Raw genomic sequence first — 15,864 nt, forward strand, 5'->3', positions numbered from 1 at the left:
ATACTCAATGGTAAAAAGCTGAAAAGTTATTCTCTAGTAACTAAGATCAGGAGTAAGACTAGGATGTCCACTCTCACCACTTGTGCTCCCACAGTATTGGGAGTCCTGGCCACAGCAGTCAGACAAGACAAAGAAATAGAAAGCATACAAATCAGAAAGGAAGAAGTAAAACTCTCACTATTTGCAAAGGATGTGATACAATATAAAAATAAACCTAACGACTCCACCAAAAAATAAATAAATAAATAACCATCAGAACCAATCAATGAGATCTGTAACATTGCAGGATAGAAAATCAGAGACCTGTTGCATTTCTATACAGCAAAAATGAATAATCTGAAGGAGAAAATTTAGAAATCCATTTATAACTTTATCCACAAAACATAAAATATCCAGAAATAAATTTAACCAAAGAAATTAAAGACCTATAGACTGAAAATATAAGACACTGAAGAAATTGAAGAAGATACAAATAAATGGAAGGATAGGATATAACTCATGGATTGGAATGATTAACATTGTTAAAATGTCCTTACTGCCTAAACCAATATCCACATTCAATGCAATCTGTATTAAAACACCAATAGCCCTCTTCTCAGAAATAGAACAACTCATCCTAAACTTATATGGAACCACAAAGACCCCTCCGATCCAAAGAAGTCTTGAGAAAGAACAAAGTTGGAGGCATCCTACTCCCTGATACCAAACTATACAACAGTGTCTTCACTAATAAAAACAGCATGGTGCTGGCATATAAGCAGACACCAGTTCAGTGGGACAGGCAGAGAACCCAGAAAAGAACCCTCACATATGTGGTCAATTAATCTGTGACAAAGGAGGCAAGAATATGCAGTGGGGTAAAGACAGTCTTCAAAATTGTGCTGGTAAAAATGTTTTATTCTTTAACCCAAAAATGCGTCTTGCAGAAATTACTTCTAAAGAAAAAATATCAGATGCATGCATGCATAAAAAAAAAAAAAAAGAAAAGAAAAAGAAAAAGAAAGAAAGAAAAGAAAAAAAAGGTAATTGGCTCACTTTCTTACACCATATACAAGAATCGACACAATATGGATTAAAGATTAAATGTAAGACCCAACACTATAAAACTAGAAGAAAACAGAGGAAATGAATATCTGACATTCCACTTAGTAACATATTTTTTTCCATATGTGTCCTCAGACATAGGCAAGAAAATGTACAATAAACAAATGGGACCATATGACACAAAAAGACAGCCTACTGAAGGGAAGAATATATTAGCCAACGACACATCCAATACAGAATTAATATCCAAAATTTATTAAAATCTCATACAATTTAACAGCAAAAAAAAATACAATTTAAAAAGGGGAAGAGGACCTGAATAGAAATTTATATAAAGAGGAGGCATGACACAGACTGAGGGTGAAGGGATGGAAAAAAGTTTTCCAGGCAAATGGAAATGAAAAAAAAGCTGGGATAGCAATACTTATATCTGACAAATTAGATCTCAGAGTGAAGGACATAACAAGAGATAATGAAGGCCACTTCATAATACTAAAGGGAACAATCCAACAAGAAGAAATAACCCTGGTAAATATATATGCACCCAATACAGGAGCACCCAAATACATAAAAACAAAAACAAAAAAAAAAAAAACTGCTGGAGGACATTAAGGGAGAGATTAATAGCAATACAATCATAGTAGGAGATTTTAATACCCCACTGTCACCCTTCGACAAATCATCTAAACAAAAAATCAGCAAAGAAATATCAATCCTAAATGACTCACTAGACCAGATGGAATTAATTGACATCTTCAGAACATTCCACCCCAAAGCCACAGAATATACATTCTTCTCAAGTGCACATGGGACATTCTCAAAGATAGACCACATTTTGGGACATAGGCAAAGTCTCTTCAAATTCAAGAAGATAGAAATCATATCAAGCATCTTCTCAGATCATAATGGCATAAAACTGGAAATTAACTACAATAAAAATAATCCAAAGAAATCAAACACATGGTGATTAAACAGCATGCTCTTAAACAAGGACTGGGTTACCAGAGAAATCAAGGAAGAAATTAAAAACATCCTGGAAACAAATGACAATGAAAACACAACAATCCAAAATCTATGGGACACAGCAAAAGCAGTTTTGAGAGGGAAGTTCATATCCTTACAAGCCTATTGCAAAAAACTAGAAAAAATGGTAACAAATGATCTAACTCTACAACTCAAAGAGTTAGAAAAAGAGCAACAAGAAAAGCCCAGTGTAAGCAGAAGGAAGAAAATAACAAAAATCAGAGCAGAGATAAATGACATAGAGACCAAAGAAACAATACATAAGATCAACAAAACCAAGAGCTGGTTCTTTGAAAGGATAAACAAGATAGATGAACCTCTAGCCAGGCTAACCAAGAAATAAAGAGAGAGGACCCAAATAAACAAAATCAAAAATGAAAGAGGTGAAATAACAACAGACCCCACCGAAATACAACGGATTGTTACAAAATACTACGAACAACTCTATTCCAACAAACTGAACAACCTGGAGGAAATGGACATATTCCTAGAAAAATACAAACTTCCAAAATTCATTCAGGAAGAATCTAAAAATCTCAATAGACCAGTGACTTGGGAAGAAATTGAAACAGTCATCAAAAAGCTTCCAGCAAACAAAAGCCCAGGGCCAGATGGCTTCACAGGAGAGTTTTACCAAACATTCAAGGAAGAACTAAAACCTATCCTTTTCAGACTATTCAAAAAAATCCAAGAGGAAGGAACACTTCCAAACTCCTTCTATGAAGCCAGCATCACCCTAATACCAAAACCAGATAAAGACAACTCAATGAAAGAGAATTACAGGCCAATATCCCTCATGAACATAGATGCCAAAATCCTCAACAAAATTCTAGCAAATCGACTCCAGAAGAACATCACAAAGATCATACACCATGACCAAGTAGGATTTATTCCAGGAATGCAAGGATGGTACAATATCCGCAAACCAATAAACGTGATACATCACATAAACAAATTGAAAGATAAAAATCATATAGTCATATCAATTGATGCAGAAAAAGCATTTGATAAAATCCAACACCCTTTCCTGATAAAAACTCTTAACAAGGTGGGAGTACAAGGATCATACCTCAACATAATAAGAGCTATATATGATAAACCCACAGCCAACATTATACTCAATGGGCAAAAACTAAAACCATTCCCTCTAAGAACAGGAACAAGACAGGGATGCTCACTCTAACCACTCCTGTTTGACATAGTACTGGAAGTACTAGCCATTGCAATTAGACAAGAGGAGGAAATAAAAGGCATCCAAATTGGAAAAGAAGAAGTAAAGTTATCCTTATTTGCAGATGACATGTTATTGTACATAAAAAACCCAAAAGACTCCATTAAAAAACTAATTGACTTAATAAATGAATTTGGCAATGTAGCAGGATATAAAATTAACACCAAGAAATCCATGGCATTTCTATACACCAACAGTGAAACTACAGAAACAGAGACTAAAAAAGCAATTCCATTTACCATCGCACCAAAAAAATTAAGATACCTAGGAATAAATTTAATTAAGGAAGTGAAGGACCTATATGCGGAAAACTACACGACACTGAAAACAGAGATAGAGGAAGATGTAAAGAGATGGAAGAACATACCATGTACATGGATTGGTAGAATCAACATCATCAAAATGTCCATACTTCCTAAAGCAATCTATAGATTCAATGCACTCCCCATTAAAATACCAATGGCATATTTCACTGACCTAGAAAGAACTCTCCAAAAGTTCATTTGGAACAATAAAAGACCCCGAATAGCCACAGCAATCCTGAGAAAGAAGAGTAAAGTAGGAGGGATCTCAATACCAGACTTCAAACTGTATTACAAAGCCACTGTTCTCAAAACAGCCTGGTACTGGCACAAAAACAGACATATAGATCAATGGAATAGAATTGAGAACCCAGATATCAACCCAAATCACTATGCTCAATTAATATTTGACAAAGGAGGCATGAATATACAATGGAGTCAAGACAGTTTCTTCAATAAATGGTGTTGGGAAAATTGGACAGACACATGCAAAAGAATGAAACTAGATCATCAACTTACACCATACACAAAAATAAGCTCAAAATGGATACAGGACTTAAACATCAGACGGGAAACCATAAAAATACTAGAAGCATCCACAGGCAGCAAAATCTCAGACATATGCCAAAAGAACTTCTTCACTGATACTGCCCCTAGGGCAATGGAAGCTAAAGAGAAAATAAACAAATGGGACTACATCAAAATAAAAAGCTTTTTTACAGCAAAAGAAACCATCAACAAAACAACAAGAAAGCCCACGGTGTGGGAGAACATATTTGTAAATAATACCACTGATAAAGGTTTAATCTCCAGCATTTACAGACAGCTTATACAACTAAATAAAAGGAAGATGAGTGATCCAATTAAAAAATGGGCAATGGACCTAAATAGAATATTTTCAGAAGAAGACAGAAGGAAGGCCAAAAGGCACATGAAAACATGCTCAAAGTCACTAATTGTCCGAGAGATGCAAATCAAAACAACAATGTGGTACCATCTCACACCTGTCAGAATGGCCAACATCAACAAATCAACAAATGACAAGTGTTGGTGAGGTTGCAGAGAAAAAGGAACCCTCGTGCACTGCTGGTGGGAATGCAGACTGGTGCAACCCACTGTGGAGAACAGTGTGGAGTTTCCTCAAAAAACTGAAAATGGAACTCCCATTTGACCCAGTAATCCCACTCCTAGCAATATATCCCAAGAAGCTAGAAACACCAATCAGAAAGGATATATGCACCCCTATGTTCATAGCAGCACAATCTACAATAGCCAGAATTTGGAAACAACCTAGGTGCCCATCAGCAGATGATTGGATCCAAAAACTATGGTACATCTACACAATGGAATACTATGCTGCCATAAAAAAGAAGGAATTCTCATCATTTGCAGCAACCTGGATGGAATTGGAGAACATCATGCTGAGTGAAATAAGCCAATCAATGAAAGAGAAACACCACATGACCTCACTCATTTATGGATAATAAAGAACATTATAAACTGATGAACCAAAAGATAGTTATAGAGACAGTAAAGCAACAAGCAGAAGGTCAAATTACAGTGGGGAGGGGAGGGAGATCTGGGGGAGATAATAGATCAACCGAAGGACTTGTATACATGCATATAAGTACAACCAATGGACATAAAATTCTGGGGAAGGAGGGTATGTATGGGAGGGAGGGGGGCAAAAAAACCAATAAAATATATTTTTTTTTTAAAAAGAGGAGGCATGGATGGCCAAGACATACGGATTGGAAATCCCTCTGCTGTCAGACAATGTGATGTTTATCCATTCTCCAACCGTTGTATAACTATGCTATCTCTTACATTTTTATATTACAACTAGAGGCTCAGTGCATGACCTTCCTGCACGGGGGTGGAGGGGAGAAAGGATTCCTCAGGCTGGCCTGCACCTTTCACAGTCTGGGAGCCTTCGGGAATTGTTTGAGTGATGATTTAGGCCCGCTCCCCAGGCCTAAGTCACATTAGGACATCCTTAGTGCTGTCTTAGAGGCAGGCCACTGTGTGTGCCAGGTGGCAGCCCAGCTTGTGGCTGAGCTGTGCTCCCCCTGTGAGAGTGCACTGACCACCAGGAGGCAGCTCCTGTGTTGAGCGTCTGCCCTCTGGTGGTCAGTGTGCATCATAGCGACCAGTCGTTCTGCCCATCAGTAAATTTGCATATTACCTTTTTATTATGTAGGGTTAAGTAGGATACTAGAGGCCAAATTCACGAAATTCGTACAAGGGCTTCGGCACTTGCTACCTCAGCTATGTCTGGAAGGTCCTCTGGAAAGTCATTTAGCTATCAGGTATAATTAGCATATCACACATTTATTATTCTAGATTACATATGGTTCTGTAATGAACATCTTTTCATGTAAATCTTTAGCTGCACATCTTGTAACCTAACCCCACCATTATTTTAACATTATTTCTGTAAATGAGAGTGCACATAAACAGCCTGTTCACTTAAGATTTCTAGTAACTAACTTCAGAAAAAGCAGACATTCCATCTCCAGAAGATTTGCTGACCTTCAACCAGTGATCTGAACACACTGTGTTGGCTTGTACTTTATCCCTCAACAGAGAATTCTCAACCCCCTGCTTTTTATTCCTTTATTCTTCTTCTTTATTCACCTCTCCTCTTTCTTACTAAACCCCTGCAGCTGAGTCTCCCATCTTCTGAAGCTGCAGGCTCTAGAATAACCCTACATTCCTACCAGTCCCATGATCTCCATGTGATCTTTCCAGTGGCAGGCAGTTAAACCTGGGTTCAGTATCGGCCTGTCTTTCAGAATCTCTTAGAACACACTCCCACAGAGGAGCAGGAGAGCCCGTCAGAGGCCTCAGTGACCACAGGAAGTTCTTAGGAACATGCAGGTGTCAAGCTCACTCATTCTGGTTATCTCCCTCCCACCTATTTCTGAGTTCAGGCCTTACCTTGCCCTGCCAACAGGGTCTCACCGTGTCCTCACCTGAAGGCTCACCCAGCTCATCAGCCTCTCTCCTAAAGAGACCTGGGCCCTGGCTTTCACCCACTCCCCCACTTACAGTTGGCAGTTTTAGCTGAAAACCACAGAGCAGAGGCACTCCTTAGGTCTTCACTGCAGGTGAGTCTCTGATGTGGGGGAAAGGGAGGGGAAAGAAAGCTTGCTCAGGAGGAGAAAAAGTGCAAAGTCCCTTTTTGAAAGCCCTTGTTGTAAAATATAATGATAATAACCTTAACTTTGCTCTGGGTGTGTGATCTGTGGGGTGCTCTAAGTGTCTCTACCTATTGCTGACTGGAGCAGGATTCTTGGGGTGCCACGGGAACAAACATTTCCTGAGGCCCCAAAGGAGGACGAGATCCTGCAGAAAGCTTTATTTCTGTGGAATCAAACCCCGGAGTTTCTAAGGGTCCATCTCCCTCTGTCCTGCATGAAAATGTCCAATTTATCCTCAGCAGAACCAGGATTCAAGCCATTCCCAGAGATCCTGCTCCATATTGGCACAGTCCTGCCCAGTCCAGCATCTGGCTGGTGAGCTAGTGCTCCCAGCTGCAGTCCATGGCGAATGGGGCTGCATGGCCATGCTCTTTTCAGCTTCTGGGGCCACACGGCAGCCTAGCAGGGGTCACTAGTAAGGAAGAAGCAGGAGAGTAAGCAGAAGCAACCAGAGAGAGAATTCTGGTGATTATGTATTCCCAGATGTTGATGGGCTTGCATTGGGGTGCACCCTTCTAGCCAATGATCTCTGTTCCCAGGTTAGACTGACAGGCAAGCCCCTTTCCTCCATCACCCCGTCTTCACTGCACATGTGCCCATCGTCCTCTTTGAAACCCTCCCCCAGTGATTTCCAGGGACTAGACTGGTCCCTGGGATGTGTCAAGTGGTAGCTTCCTGGTGAGGCTACCACTTGACCTTGGTTATTCTGTCTGGCCTCCCCTTTGCTCCTTCCCTGTTATTAATATGAATGACTAGCTTGTTATGGGGCAACAGGTGTATGTGCATTACACAGGGTTCTATTGCAATCATTTCTCAAAACAAAAACCGAACGTCTCAGGAGATCATATCAACATTTATCCTCTCCTTTGTGGGTCTGCAGGGGTCAGGGTGCAGCTGGTTCAGGTGGGCTCGCCTGGGCCTGGTTAACTGGGTTGGACTCAAGGCTCCAGGTTGGGTTCCTGTCAGTTCCATGGGTCTCTTCATTCTGGACCAGAAGCTACGGGACACGTTCTTCATTTTCTCTCCTTCACCCCTCCCCCGCCTTTCCCTTCACCTTCATCCCCGTATCTCTCCACCCTTTTCTGGTTCCTGTGCCCTTCCCACCTCCACCTCCCACCTCTTCCTAACCTCTCAGAAGATAATCTTTAGATCTCTCCACCCCAAGTGGCCACAGCACATCACTGCACCCTGTACTCATGTAAAGGAGCCCACCTCTCCGTCCACCAGGTCCTCCAGGCAACTTCCCAGATCTTTAATCTAAAACCTTCTTTGTTTTTTATTTTAAAACTATGATCTACAGAAATAAATACCTTTTATAATGTAACTGAGGACACAAACATTTATATATACTGTATGCTCTCATAGTTCCCTTCATGTGTATTTAAGTTTGGTCTCTACATAATGGATTGATTTCACACACCTTCAATGCCCAGGACCTGCAGGTGGAGAAGAACTGCTCCATGATGGTTGTCTTATGGCTTAAACATTAGGCCCCACGTCCTGTGGGCTCTGCTTTTTTATCCAAACACAGGACTTGGGCCCTCAAATATTTACCTTCTTGTTATAGATTTGCATGGATGTTAAATAATTTTGAAAGAGAACAATGTACTTCTCTTCCTGTTAATGTTTAAGAACCTTTCACTGGGTAGGAGACAGCCCAGAGAGTTTTCTGATGCAGAAGGTTAAATACACGGGCTAAGATTTCTTTCCCCTCTGTCCCCATCTCTGTATTGATCACTCCACACCTCACATCATGGAAGCCACTGTACAGCTGCATGTAGGTTCCCTGGGTCTTCTGGCTGCACAAAGTGCCACCAATGGGGCGGCTTCAAAAGCAGATAATTGTTTCTCCATTCTGGAGGCAGGAAGCCTGGGCTTCGGATCCCCACAGGTTGGTTTGACTTGTGCCCTAGTATCAGGGGTTCCTGGCAGTCTCAATTTCCTGGTGGAGGGAGCATAGCCCTGACTCCACCTTCATTCCCACGTGGTTCCCCCTTAGAAGTGAGTCTTTCTCCTGTCTCCCGTGAAGAAGAAGCTGGGTCAGCCCTGAGCTGTTGTTAAATGCAGCGGATGACGGGAATCCCACTGGGTGGTTGGGGAGAAGGGCCTCTCTAGATTTAACTCGGCTGTGATTCCATCGCCCTGGAAAGCCTCATCTCTGAGCTGTTTCACTTCCAATTTTAACTACACAAGTGTGAGGGAGAGAGAGAAGACTGACATTGATGATGGTGGTAGGTGAGGGAGAATGGGCTGGAGGCTCTGAAGGCCTTAGCTCTCTAACCACCACCCTGGGGGGTCCTGTCAGATTGTGTTATTGACTTAAACAATAAAGATTTCTCAGTTAACAACAAAGTCCTGAGTTTAGAAGTCAGTGGCAGTCTGCAGCCCTCCTCATAGTGGTCTTTCTGTTCTAGAGACACAGGGAAACTAAAACTTTTTGGGCGACATGTCCTAATTCTATGAAATTCAAATGTCAGCCCATACATGAAGGTTACTAGAAGCAGCCAACCCTTCCATCTAAGATTGTGCTACAAGAGGAGATCCCATGATCCACATAGCCAAAATATTAACACTCAGCCTTGCCAGAGAAAACATTTCTAGATCCCTGGGCCAAGTCTACTCCTGACGAATTTCTAGGTATAATACAAATAAATTGCTTGAGCTTGAAAAATGTCTTGTAAGATTATCCGGCCTTTTATTTCCTTTTGCTCTTTTTAGAAGAATTGGTCGTGGGTGTGTGGGTGTGATTGGGGTTGGGGCAGGCATGGTTTGAGGTGAATGTATGTATCCTCTTCCCAAAGCCCAAGAATTTCATTCACATTGCTAGACTTGTGGGGGGCAGGGAAGATATTGGGGGACACCAGGAGGGGCGTGGGTAAAGAACAGAGGCAGACAGCAATTTTTATGGATACTAGTGACTCATTCAGAAAACATTCAGTGAGAGTCCTTGGGAGACTGAGTGGCAGGCCAAAGCCCTTTCTCTCTCTCAAGAGGAGAACAGGACCATTGCAGCCAGCAAAGGCTCTGCCTGCCAGGTGATGGTCTGCTGGGCCCAGCACCCCCACACCCACCTAATGTTTCCTTCCTGGCATCACAGACCCCAAATGGGATACTGTGTACATTTATTCTAGAATAACCTTCCCACGGAACATTTCTTAAAATTCCCCACCTGTGCCTAAACGCTTTCTCTGGAGGCCTCTACTGAAGCATCATAGCATTCATCTAGGGTAAAAACTGCTGTTTAAACTCCAACCCTGCCATTCTGGCTTCTGTACACACCTGCTTGCTTAAAAAAATAGGGTAGTAACCTCACTTCCAGACTGAGCTCTGGAAACTCACATAAATCACCCCAGAATGTTGCTGGCCCACATCACAAAGGTTATTCTCCTGTGCCTGAGGACCCAGAACCAGAAATTGCTTTCCTTCACTCCATAGCTCTGGGAATGTTTTCCATTGACTCAGTGGCTCCCAGAACTAAAACTGTTATCTCTGTAGATAACTAACTTGCTAAATTTAACTTTTTGCAAACCAGGTTTCTTATTCCAAACCTAAAGATGTAATTGATACCTTTGTGATATTTGCCTAAATAAGCCTGATGTTCCTGCCATTCGGGGCTGCAAGATTTGGAGCCACATCTCCCTCACAGTCGCTGGCTTTACTGATTAAATGCCTCATTGATTTGGTTCTGCATCCTGTGTATTAGTCATGGGGTATATTACAATTGGCGACCTTCTGACTAAGTTCAACACTGCAGTCAGCACACCAGCATCAGTTCCACCAGCAGTTTTTCCAGGATTGGATTTGGTTCCCCATTCCTGTCAACTGAGTTGTTCCCTCACATCTGCCTCCTGGGACAACAACTCTGGATGCTCATAGACTGGAGCTTCTTCTGACCCCCAGCAAGTAATGGCACCCTCCGTCCCTCCACTGCAGGGAACTCAATTCTGCCAACATCCAGAATTAGCAAGAATCAGACTGCTCCCTAGACCCTGCAGAAAGGAGCCCAGCCTGCAGACACCTGGGTGTCAGTCCGGGCATGGCCACACTGGGCTTCTCACCTACAGAAATGTGAAGGAAGGAATCTGTGCTGCATTAGGTCATGAAGTTTGTGGTTTTATTACAGCAGCATACACAGCTAATACAATAAGGATTTTGTGAAAATGTTGTGGGTAAACTATGGGGTGAACATCTAGAGGAAGCTCATTTGCAGAGAGAAGATTATTCACCAATTTATTTAACAAATGCAACGGGACAACCACCTGCTTGGTGGAGGGGACACAGTGGTGACCAATCACAGTGATGGTGATGGAGTGGCTCTTCCCCAGGACCCTACAGTTAAAGAACCTCCAGGAACATCAACGCAGGCTCAGCGTGGAGTGTTCCTTTTCTGGAGACAGGGCTACAGTGGAGAAAAAGTCCACTGCAGCGCATCTGACTCCCTTCCCAATTCATGCCTCACATGTGAGCTTCAGGGATGAAGCTGGGGGTTGGTTGGGCTTCATGTTCACAGGTCACAAGCTGGTGAGGAGTGTGGCCTCTGGTCCCTTCTCAGGCCCCTGTGGTGTGGTCACTGTGAATTTGTTCTGTGGACAACGTCATCATGGCCAGCCAGCCAATGGAGCAGTGGCCATGGCTCTGACAGTTCCCCTTGAAGGAACCAGGTGGGTGTGGCCTTCACAGTCACCTACAGTGACCTTTACCCTGAGGCCCTGGGAAGGGAACCTCAGGCTGCCCATCACCCTGCCCAATGGGAACAACTGGCTGCAAAGGAACAGACTGGAGGTGGAGGCAGAGGTCAAACAGCTCCCAGCAGCACTGCTTCCTGCATGAATTCTATGTCACTTCCCTGGGCCCTGCCTCCCTTTCCACATGTTCAATGCGGCCACCTCACAGGGTGCTGTGAGGATTGGTGAGTGAAAGTCACCTGAAGCCTTTAGCCAGCACCCACCACATTTTAAGTTATCTGTGAGTGTGTGCTATGGTGGCAGGAAGGGCACTGAGTCACTTTGGAACGTTAAGTTCCTTAGCAAATGTCTCCTCCTTTCTCCTGTGCAAAACTTGACTATTAGTGAAGTACTTCACTCAGTGAGTTTTTAGTTAGTATGTTCCTGTTGTGAGGTTTTGCTGTTAAGCAGGCCCTCAGCTCGGGGCTGGGCAAGGAGAAGCAAAGGGTTTAGTTCTGCCTGAGGGTCCTCATTGCCATCAGCTGAGTCTGAGGCAACTTGGGTCTCCAGGGAAGGGCCAGGCAGTGGGTCAGACACAGGAGAACTCCCCACTCCTTTCAGTGCTGGGCAAATGGTCAAGGCAGTGGACTCCTGTTTTAAAACCCTGAAAACAGGCAACAGAGGCCCAGAGAAGGAAGCTGGTGGGAAGGTGTAGATGTGGACTCCATTGATGGCATCATAGAAGGAGACCTCCCGCTTCTCATAATCCAGGAACACCCCCACTCTTTTAGGAGGTTTGGCAGTTGTGAGTTTAGTCCAGGGATCTGTTCCAGCATTGAAGTCATGCCCATTTAACAGTGATATTGTCCAGAATCCATTCTGGGGTGTTATTTTAACATAATGTTTTCTCTCCACATTTTCGCTACACACACCAAATTGCCACTGTTGCCTGAACCCTACCTCCACCTCCCAAAAGTGTCTGTCTGACATGAAGCTCTCACAGCCCAGCACACATAAAAGTTCCTGAAATCTCCTGGGGTTGTCTGGCAGGCTCTGCCTTGTTTCTGTCAAGTTCAGGCTCCGCTGGTCCTCAGAAATAAGGAGTTTGGGGTGCGCAGTTTCTGGATCCAGAGTCACATCCGCTGCGGAGAGTTCAATGGTGAGGAGTCAACCATGGTTTCCAGACCTGAGAGTCTCAGGCTCCAAGGTTTGGGTCTGGCTGGTCAGACCCGAGCCCGGAGCCTGGGGATCCAGCTGCCCTGAGTGTGACCCTCAGCAAAGCCAAGAGAAAACACAGGGCCTGGTGTTCAGTGAGGAAGGGAGGGTGAGGAGGGCTGGGGTCTGCCTAACCCGCCATCTCAAGTGGCCCCTTCCTTCTATCTTCCTTCCATTTCCTCCCCTAAAGGACTGAGCCCACCTTGCTGCACAGTCACATGGATTTCAATTCCAGCCCCTGCTCTGCTCTCCTGAGCTGGACAACTTCCTTTTCTGCACGGTCTCTTTTCACACACACACACATACACTCACACACACACACACACACACACACACACACACACACTATGTAATGTCACAAGTCTCATTGTAATATCTGTAAAATGGGAATAAAAGTACTAATATTTAGGGTACAATAACACAGAATGTGAGGTACACTTAGCCCAAGGCCAGGAGTCAAGGAAGCATGTGGTATGATCATAGTGACCAGGTCTCTGCTGTGCTGGGGCCATTCTGGGCTCTATGTGACCTTCACTCCCCACCTGCCCTTCTTTGCCCAGGAATCCGTCCTCCTTGGGCAGCATCACTAGGCTCGCTGCCTCTGGTCGGGGCAGCAGGGGCAGCAGCTGTACCAGGTCATATCTCTTTCCCTCCAGCTCCTGCCCGCCGCTCCACCCTTCATGCCTCCTTTTTCCCCACACAGACTGGGGAAGCCCAGGGTAGCATCTGTTCCCGGCTCTCATGACAGCAGATGGACACACTACAGGGACCTCATGCCACCCACCGTGATGTCCCCTAGTGAAGAGCTGGAGAAGGAAAACGGAGTCAAGCCCCTGTATGTTGGCCCAGGGAACACAAGGTCATTCACTCACCGGGTTGGTAAAGGCCCATCTTCCACTCTGAAAGTGAGGAGACACAGGCAAGGAAAGGTTATCATTTCTCTTCTCCCCACACCATTCTCCTCACTGAGCCTCTTCCCTCTCCTTCCCCCCAATATCTAGTTTCCTTCCCCCACAGCTCTGAGGATGAGGCACAAAAGCTCTCAGAATGTGGGCTTCCCTCCATCACAGTGGGGCTGTGGGTGATGGGGCCAGGCCTTGCCCAGGTGCATGTGTGTGGCAGCAGATAAGGAGACGCTATATCTGGAAGGTCCTCTGGGTGTGCAGAAAGGCAGGGTGGTCCTCCACAGAAAATGAGCTCTGAGCAGGCTCTGATGATCCCTCAGCAGCACAGAAAGTGTTGAAGGGCTTTGTACACAGGTGCCAGGACCAGAGAGCACGAGTCACTCACCTGCATAGGCCTGAGCACTGTCACCTGCAAAGGAAGACAGGCTGTCACCTCACTTGTCATGTCTGAGTCCTCTCCTCTCTCTCCTGCTGACCCCTCCTCCCTCCCTCTGCCTGTTCAGTTTCCTGCTCCCCTCCTCTTTAAGGTCACCTGCACTCAATGACCCGCAGGCACCGATGGGGCTGTCCCAGCTGCACCTGCAGGTTTGTCCTGTATGTTTCTGAACAGCAGTCACCTTTAGCCATCGCTTCCCTTCCTGAAGTGTCAGTTACCCTCTGTCAACCACAGTTGGAAAATGTTAAACAGAAAATTCCAGAAATAAGCAATTCATACGTTTTAAATTGCACATCATTTTGAGTAGTGTGATGACATCCTGTGCCATTCATCTCTCACATGCCAACCTGAGAACCATCCCTGTGCCCAGCATGTCCACCCTATGTTCCTGTGTTCCTCCCAGGAGCCACTTAGTCACTGAGGAGCCGGCTGTATGGTGAGATCTGCCTCAGCTTCACAGGGCTTGTGTGAAAGTGCCCTCCTGTTCCTTAGTAATGACCATCAACTGCTGTGATGCTGGCCATTGGGGTGTGGCAATGAGAAGCCTTCCTTTAAGGGAGAAGGAGAAGCCTACTATACATAGGGTGTGGTGCTATCCATGGGCCAGGAACCCCTGCCATATGAGGTGACTATCTTCCTCCTGTACCTGGCTAGGCTTGCCATGTGCATACGTGTAAGCATATGTGTGCTAGAACTTATCCACCTCAATCTGCATGCTTTCCGAAAAACAATTGGGCGACTTAGTGAGAGAATTTCAGACACCCCTTTTCAGCAGTTATGATAAATCTGGGACAACTGATAGCAGCCCCTCCTCTTGAAGAGAATGTTCTCTCTCCTTCTAGTTTCCTCTCAGCAGCCTATAGATCCTGTATAGCATCCAGGGAGAGAGGACCTGACATCCTGAGTCATCTCCTCTCTCCTTTCTGGGGTTTCTGGACATCCGGGTGTGGGGGGCCTGTTGATGAGAGCCTGACCCCTTTCTCCAAGGAGGAAACCCTGCCCGACCTCCCCATCAGTATCCTCCTTTCTTCCCCTGGACGGTCAGGGGTGAGAAAGGGGCTGGACAGGTACCAGCTGAGAGTCTTAGATGGAGTCCAGGTACTCACGTGACAGGTATTTCTTCTTTGTCCACCCTGCAGGGGAAATGGGAGGTGTCAGTAAGGCAGGTAACCAGAGACTCTAGAACCCGTGTGTGGGGGGGGATCAGGACTTACTGAGCTCCTCCTGCAGCTTCTCTGGAAATAAGCAGAAAGAGAAGGTACTGTCATGGGTCTGGAGGGGCGACCTGCACATTGGGTGATTGGCCTGTGGTCCCACCCACCTGCAGCCAGGCCTCACCATTGGTACTTTGCTGCTGCTTTTCCTTCTGGATCAACGCCTGGTTTCTCTTCTGCAGGTGCCATTGTGAGATCACTGCCCATAGCAAGAGCACTATCAGAGCCAGAAGGGTCACCACGAAGGCCACCTGCCAGGGCTGTGCGCTGGAGAAGATGGGGCCTGCGGGGGAAAAGTTCATCTGCTTGCCGGAAGGGGCTTGGGGTCTCTCTGGAGGGGAAGGGACATTTCACATCCCAAAGGGCCCAGAACTCTTCCTGTCACATAGACTAGTGTCCTAATGTCTGCCTCTCACATGGGAATAGAGTATAATGTACATACAGTCATTGGAGTCTCCTCTCCACTCCCCTCTCCCATTTATCAGCTTCTCATCAGTGGCTTGACCTGCTGACTAAGGTGACCTTTGGGGCTGGAGGTCATGGGGTCTCATTCTGGGTCTTCAGCTCTGTGACCATGAACCCATGACTTAGCCCATCTGTTCTCAGTGTCCTAATCCGCAGAGCATT

General features: G+C 45.0%; 2 protein-coding genes across 2 annotated transcripts in view; both read right to left on the reverse strand.

The window, feature by feature from the left end:
* The window catches only part of LOC311613019 (butyrophilin subfamily 3 member A3-like), a 53,521-nt gene that overhangs the window by 20,593 nt on the left and 17,064 nt on the right, over window positions 1–15,864 (reverse strand). The window lies entirely within an intron of this gene.
* LOC311612482 (butyrophilin subfamily 3 member A3-like) lies at window positions 11,897–14,000 on the reverse strand (the record flags this gene model as incomplete). The annotated part of the gene is made up of 2 exons (XM_084865464.1): window positions 13,555–14,000; window positions 11,897–12,609 (listed from the first exon to the last, which is right to left on the reverse strand). The coding sequence occupies exons 1-2, from the start codon at window positions 13,571–13,573 to the stop codon at window positions 11,897–11,899; spliced, it is 732 nt and encodes a 243-aa protein (XP_084721590.1). The 5' UTR covers window positions 13,574–14,000.

This window comes from Pipistrellus hanaki (genome assembly GCF_964339955.1).
Source record: "Pipistrellus hanaki genome assembly, chromosome: 18".
In the NCBI taxonomy this organism is placed as follows: Eukaryota; Metazoa; Chordata; class Mammalia; order Chiroptera; family Vespertilionidae; genus Pipistrellus; species Pipistrellus hanaki.